Here is a 7527-nt window from a genome sequence, read left to right as displayed (position 1 = left end):
GACGACCATTATTCTTATTTCTAAAGGTTTTCTCGATATTTTCCCCGTCCTATCGCGAGGGATCGCATTATCATCTTTTTTTGAGGTGCGACAATTACATGCGACTCTATTTGACTAATGCATAAATACAAGCTATTTAAAATCCTTTGATTCATAGTAAAATTGGTGTCCACACAACGACAATAAAGTGGATGAATTTTTTTGAAATGAGTCATCTTATATCAAATGTATATGACTGAGTTTTAGTTTAGTTTACAAGACATAGTTTTTCGTAAATCGTTTTCCCTCTGCTAAGTTGCCCTCCAAATAATTTAAATGGCCTGGTTGTCTTGATTAGAAAGATTGCTACTAAGATGCATTTTATACAAGCTTATTTGAAACGAGGGTGTCCTCTACCACCAACATTCGTAGAATGGAGAGAACGTCTTAAGGAAGAAACATCTGAGTGGGAACTTTGCTTTTTTGGATAGGATGCATGAGTTCTATAAATTAAATGATGTTGAAAAATAATACAATAGAAAAAAGTCTAATGCGAAAAGTTCAATAAATTTAAAAAGATGTCATCGATTTTGATGCATTTTAATCGTATGTACTTCTAATTTTGTTGATTCACTATGTTCATTTTTATTCTTATATCTTCATTTTAAGATGTCCAAACATAATCTAAGCGTATAAATAAAGCATTACTTTTGAAAACAAATTAATTGTTGAGTTTCTAGTAAGAGATGAGTCCTCTTCAATTCTGGACAAATTCTACATAAGAGTTTTTAAATGTTGTGAAACTGAAGTTATTAGACTAAGGTTTTGCTTAAATTGATGCAATGAGATGATATGAAGTGATATGAGATGAAATAGAATAAGATTACATTGTTTGAGTTAATTAAAATCAGATCCAGTATAATAAAATTTTATTATTCTATTTTATTTCATTTCATCACTTTTCATTAGCATTGTTTCCCTTAGATATGAGGAATAAAAAATTACATCACTTTCTACTAGTATTGATCACTTTCTACGAGTATTGTTCCCTTTAATATGAGCAGAATGAAAATTTTCATCACTTTCCATCAGTATTGTTTCTCTTTTATATGAGCAGAATCAAAAACTTACTTTGTTTTTATCGCTAATTATTCAAATAATAAAGTAATAAAATTTCTATTTCACTCTATTCTATTTTTGCTAAATTTCAATAACTCTATTTATCTTAAGATATTAAAATATAATCTAAAATAATATAATAAAATTGTATATCTAACGAACTAGAAATTTTTGTCTTAAAAAATCTAGCATCATACTAACAAAAAATTATTAAAATTTATATATGCAGATGGGTGGCTGACCAATTAAATAAAAAAATATTAAAACATAATAATTTTTAGTTTTATGCTATCTTTACAAGTACTCTGGCGGTGAGCAAGTTGTCCATTTACATATGGATAGTACTGCTTATAAAAAAATAAGAATGGATAAAACCATATATAAAACCAATCCAAAATATCCGGATCCATGTCCAGATCCGCTTGGAGTTTCGCTTCACTTCTCTAGGGTTTCTCAAACGCATTATAGAATCTCTCCACTCTCAGATTTCCTCTATAGATTAAAGAAGCATCGGAGAACTAATTCCGTCGCCGGAAACCGAACGCCGTTGCCGGAAACAAAAAACCTGAACCGAAAAAAATGTCAAGCAAGAAGAAACACAAACGAAAACACAGCGACAACGATGAAGACGACGACGTTTTCTACTACCGCTACTGCGCTTCGTCCTCAACCCCCAACACCACCACCGGCACCACATCCAGTAATCAACCCCAATCAAAACCGAACAACAAAGGATCATCAATAGGAGGAACAGGTGAACCCTTAGCACCATCAAAATCGACGCTATACGTTTCTAATCTAGATTACTCCCTAACAAACTCCGATCTCCATACGCTCTTCTCTACTTTCGGCCGCATCGCGCGTGTAACCGTTCTCAAAGACCGTCACACGCGCCTAAGCCGCGGTGTCGCGTTTGTCCAATTCGTTTCTCGTAATGACGCCCAACGCGCCGTGGCGGAGATGAATAAGAAGATTCTCAATGGAAGGACTCTAACTGCTTCTATTGCTGCTGATAATGGACGTGCTCCGGAGTTTATTCGGAAGCGCGTGTACAATACTGAGACTGCTTTGTGTTATGAGTGTGGGGGGCATGGTCATTTGTCGTATGAGTGTCCTAAGAATCAGTTGGGGCCGAGGCCGCGGCCTCAGCCTAAGAAGCCGCGACGGGGATTTAGTGGGCTGAGGGATAGGGATGGGGAGGAGGAAGGTGATGAGGAGGAGGAGGAGGGTGGTCAGATTGCTGCGGAGCAGTTTGACGATAATTGGGCTTCTGTTGTGGATGATGAAGCGGGTGAAAGGTTGCTGGGGAGAAACAGAAATGATGATGAGGGTTTGGACAACAACAAGACGAAGAAGAAAGGGAAGAAAGCTGGGTATTTCAGTGATGAGAGTGATCATGATGATGATGATTGATCATGACTATGTAGCATTGACACTTCAGATTGAAGGTGTGTGTTTGGTATTCCGCATTACCGCATTATTCAACTAGTCCTGTGTGTCGTGTCTATATATGTGCCAGTGTTTCATAGATCTAAATGGCAATTTTTTGTTTTTATCAAGATATGGTGTAATTGATGAAATTGTTTATATGTTGTTGGCTTGGTTGGATGTGTTTATGGTTTTGATCACAAGCACATGTTAGTTATTAGTTATTGTGGTAGTAATTAGTGATAGTGGTGGTGAATTGGTGATGAGCATTTTTGTGTATTCCATATTTTCATAGTTAATGAATGATGACAGACGAGTCTCTTATTTATCGGCTTAATTTAGCATTCGGTTTACCTGTAAAACAGAAAGGAAAAGCCTGTTCGTTATTTTATTTATTTTGGTTCAGTTAAAACATGTAATGTAATCAAATTGTAACACCCTGGTTTACTTTATGCACATCTTGTTATCATATAAGCAAGGTTTTTAATTACAGTTGTGGTGGTTATGTTATGATATTTGATATGTAGAATATTGTAGTCAGATATAGCTGGATTTGATGTGGTTGTTGAGATCTTGAAAAGCATAGGTTGTAGACTTGTAGTCACAATTACTGTCGCCGTTCTTGTGGAAAGCAGTTTAAAACCATGGGTAACAGTTCTTCTGATTACCTTTACTCTTTGATGTCTACTGAGCATTTTTATGCAGATTGATGAGTATTTCTCAAGTTTCTCTTAGAATGCTTAAATTGCTTCTCCCAGAGAAAATGTGGTATCCTTTTCATGCATAATCACTTGGCTGAGCTGGAGAATAATACCAATTTGTGCCTCACCCTCGACACTAGGCTTTAAATTATAGGTTTAATTATTCTGTAACTTTTTGAACCATGGGCTAATCTTGAATGTCATTGTAATGATATGTAGAAAAAGAAATTGGTTATTGTTATGCTATTTCCTTTCTTTCTGAATTATGGCTTTGAATCGGATTAAGTATAGTTATATTATATGGAGTTTGGGGTCAATTGTTACTGTTGTACTGTTGGTTTTAAGCATTGTTGGTTTTGGATATATCTATAACTCTGAAACCATATTCAGTTGACAGTTATATATAACCGATAGATACCATATTCATGATTGTCTATATACTTTTGTATGCTCATATTTTTTACTAATTGAATCATTGTCTTATGGCACAAGTTAATGAAAATAGTAGAGTTCATATCCTCTATGAATAGGATTAACATGAAGCTTGATTACATAGTACGATAATTGTACTCAGATATAAAGATATTGGGAGTTTTGTGAAATTCAGGATATCGGTTTCTTGAATTTTGTTGAAGTTTGAGCATATTCAAATAGGATTAATATGGGTGTTCTTGAAGAGGAAGTACGTAAAAGTTTGGAATTTTTTTTCAAAATAATAATTATTTTTATTTTTTTTTCAAAATAACTGGTGCACCCCCAATGCATAAAGAGGAGGCGTCAATCGCATTGGCGCATGCATTGCGCTCCTCATGAGGAGGCGCCACTAGCATTGGCGCATGCATTGCGCTCCTCATGAGGAGGCGCCAATACTAGTGGCGCCTGCATTGGGCCTCATGAGGAGGCGTCAATGCTAGTGGCGCCTAGGTGCATTTGGTTGTTTGGGCGCTAATTCATCTGGCTGCATGTGATGGTCATGTGGGCGTCAATCCCTCAAGCGCCCACATGTTTTGTCCGTCTCTATAAATACCACGGATTGGATGCAATATTTTTCACTCAAACTCATCTCCTAATACAATTCAACCACCATCAATTTCAATTTTCCCTGTTTCAACAATGTCTGCATACATTCAAAAACAAAGTGCTGATGTAATATTTTCTGCCGTTGCGGCTCCGGTACAGATTCGACTTTGGAACACAAATATGTTTGAACGTCTTAATCGGACGTTGTACAGTTGGTTAGAGGGAGAAATTGGAGAGGGTGAACGGATTAGAAGAATACAATGGCTTGTGTCCACGTTCAACCAACACGGAGAATTACGCGAATTGGTGGATATTAAGACAGACCAAGACGCTCGTAGGATGATGCATTACATGTTCAAAATTGTTTTGCTGGTTGTAATTGCATAGTTCTTGTATTTGTTATAATTATATGTGTTACTGTTTATGCAATGGTACTTTCGTGACAGACGTCTAATATGAAATAAATTTAATTTTTCATATATTGCAATAGAGGTACATGTAAATTTATCTGGTTGTGCTCATTCTAACACTAGGACAGTTATTACGATTGTGACCTAGTTGACGGCATGAACTACATAGTCTAACCATTTTGTTCGCCGTATCCATTTCGGTTCGAATTCGGATGCTGTTTGGGCGACCCTTTTTCTTCCTTCGCATAACTTCGTTGTGCCAGACGATGTCCCCTTGATATTCTGGCCAATAATCCTCTTTTGCCACTACGAAAAAACTAATTTTATAAACATTTGAAAGACTGACGATTTTGTAAACTTCAGATAACAAGTATGATGGATCCCTTCGAACCTTTGAGCATGCCGCAAGGACATGGGAGCGGGGGTACGAAAGGCTTGGAACTTTCTGCAGTCGCACTAACCTCTATCTAGTTCGACTCTGTACTGTCCCATCGGCATGCCCTCATTGTGATCCATGGACTCGACAACACTAAACCAACCTTTACTTCGGTCAAAGACCGTAACCACATGTGTGTTTGCTTTGGCAGCTTCATGTCTGATGAATTTCATCGAAGCATCACTGAACAACTGTCCAGATTGCAACACTGAACTCCATTTTAAGCGTCTGGTTTCAAACAACGCCCTTAGCCTGAAATATGTAGCATGCACCAAAGCGATTATTGGTAGGTTACGGATGCCTTTGAAGACAGAGTTCATTGATTCCACAAGATTTGTTGTCATGTGGCCCCAACGTTGACCGTTGTCGTATGCCCTAGTCCACTTCTCCAAAGGAATACCATGGATCCACCGTACCGCATCTTCGTTTGACAATCTTATTTCCTTGCGGTAGTGTTTGAAAGAAGGTTCTGATAATGCGTAACCTGCATTGACAACCTTCTTCCGCAACGTCTTATCTTTGATTTCCCGCATGAAATTCTGAGCAATATGTCTATTACATAACACATGCGTCGAAGGAGGATTTTGCCAGCCGTTGTCAATGTTATTATATGCACTGATGATTGAAGGGTGTCTGTCGGAGATCAAACATAAGTTAGGCTGAGGTGCAACGTGCAATCAGAGATTTCTTAGGAAAAAACTTCATCCCTCAGCAGTCTCCCCTTCAACTAGGGCAAAGACGATTGAAAAAATATTGATGTTCCCATCTTGTGCCACTACCATCAGTAACGTTCCTTTGTATTTTCCGTACAACCATGTACCATCAGTTTGTATAATTGGTTTACAGAAAGAAAAACCTATGATACCTGGTTGATACACCCAGAATAGACGGTGAAATATTTTATTTCCAACAGCACACGTACCATCTGGTGTATAGGCGGACAATTTGTTTCCAGCTTGACAATTGTTCCGGGAGCATATTGTTTTAGAGCCAACAAGTATTTTGGAAGTTGTTTGTAAGACTCCTCCCAATTGCCAAACACTTTTTCAATAGATTTTGTCCTAGCTATCCATGCCTTCCTATATGATGGAGTGTACTCGTACTCTGCCCTAATATGCGAGATTATTGTACTCACCTTTAATGATGGATTGTCGCTAATAACAGATAATATTTCATCACATATTAGCTGAGAGCTTAATTTACGATGATCCTGGATTGGGTTTGTCAGCATGCATGTGTGATCTGGACCCATTGATCCAATCTCCCAAGACTCGCTCCTCTTCCGGTACGAAGCTGACAACATAAAAAGGCAGTGCTCATTCGGACAATAAACTTTATACCTCGATGCGTCAGTTCTGTCAACTCTGAAATCAGCTGATAGTTGCATGTGGAATTTCTTAATGGCTCTTACACATTCCTCTTTTGTGCGAAATGTGTCTCCTTGTTTCAAAGATCCTTGCATCTGCACGTAAGGATTGTACCATACATCTGCTAAAGGTTCATCTGAACCCAAATTTAACCTTGTCATCTGTTGGGGTGGGCAGTATACATAACTTGTTGGTATTGGCTCCTCTTCCTCTTCAGCGTTCACCATCGAATCAACCATGATCTCAGATTCTTCTTCTTTGTCATCTAGAACATTCACCTCAGCTTGTTCGTCATCAGTCTCACAAAACACTTGTGACTGATCAATGTACAGAGACACCTGTTGTTGATGTGGTAATATATACAACTCTATATCGTTGTAACCAGATTGTTCGTGACTGACAAACATATGCTGAATATCATCATCATCTCGAATCTTCTTCTGATAAAATTTAACCTGGTTTTCTACAAACCAAACCGGATTTTTATAGATGATTTGGCCCACATTACTGCATTGCAATTTCTTTTCTATTCTTTGTTTCAGATGTGAAAAATTTGATCGTCGATTTATTGTAAACCGAGTTACCTCTGTGTTTCGAAAACAAAAACCGAACAACTGATGATCAAATATTTCACCTTCGACATGGGCACTGATCATGTAATGTTGTGTGGAAGACATTTTGTTGAAATATTAAATATGTAGATATCTTTAAGGGAATTGAATGCATTGCTAAGTTGTTCATCCACACAACATAAATAATGTTTCATTGCTAACTTGGTCGTTGCATTGATAACTTGGTCATTGTTTGTACAAACTTGACCATGCATGTAGTAGAAAGAATCAACCATGCAGAGAAAAGAGTGACAAGAACACACATGCGCCTGAGCCCTGAGATTCCCACCTAGGCGCCCATTCCCTAGGCGCCATAAAGTAACTGGGGCGCCAAAAGGATGGGTGCCTCTTCACAAAAATTGGTCTTATGCGCCACTAGGAAGGGCGCCCCTTCCCATTGCCCTACACTAAGGCGCCAAGAGGAAGGGAGCCTCTTCCTTGCATGTGAAGAATCAC

At 38.0% G+C, this 7527-nt stretch overlaps 1 protein-coding gene across 1 annotated transcript; it reads left to right on the top strand.

The window, feature by feature from the left end:
• Positions 1-1594: 1594 nt before the first annotated feature.
• Positions 1595-2694, top strand: LOC127135552 (U11/U12 small nuclear ribonucleoprotein 31 kDa protein). Its single transcript, XM_051062217.1, has one exon. It carries the CDS (start codon positions 1678-1680, stop codon positions 2509-2511), a length of 834 nt encoding a protein of 277 aa, XP_050918174.1. The 5' UTR covers positions 1595-1677; the 3' UTR covers positions 2512-2694.
• Positions 2695-7527: the final 4833 nt, after the last annotated feature.

The sequence above is a fragment of the Lathyrus oleraceus genome, chromosome 4 (genome assembly GCF_024323335.1).
Source record: "Lathyrus oleraceus cultivar Zhongwan6 chromosome 4, CAAS_Psat_ZW6_1.0, whole genome shotgun sequence".
In the NCBI taxonomy this organism is placed as follows: Eukaryota; Viridiplantae; Streptophyta; class Magnoliopsida; order Fabales; family Fabaceae; genus Lathyrus; species Lathyrus oleraceus.
This window is presented reverse-complemented; position numbering and strand designations above follow the sequence as displayed.

Excerpts from the sequence above, each read along its gene's own strand:
- LOC127135552 (XM_051062217.1), top strand. The coding sequence starts at position 1,678 with ATGTCAAGCAAGAAGAAACACAAACGAAAACACAGCGACAACGATGAA.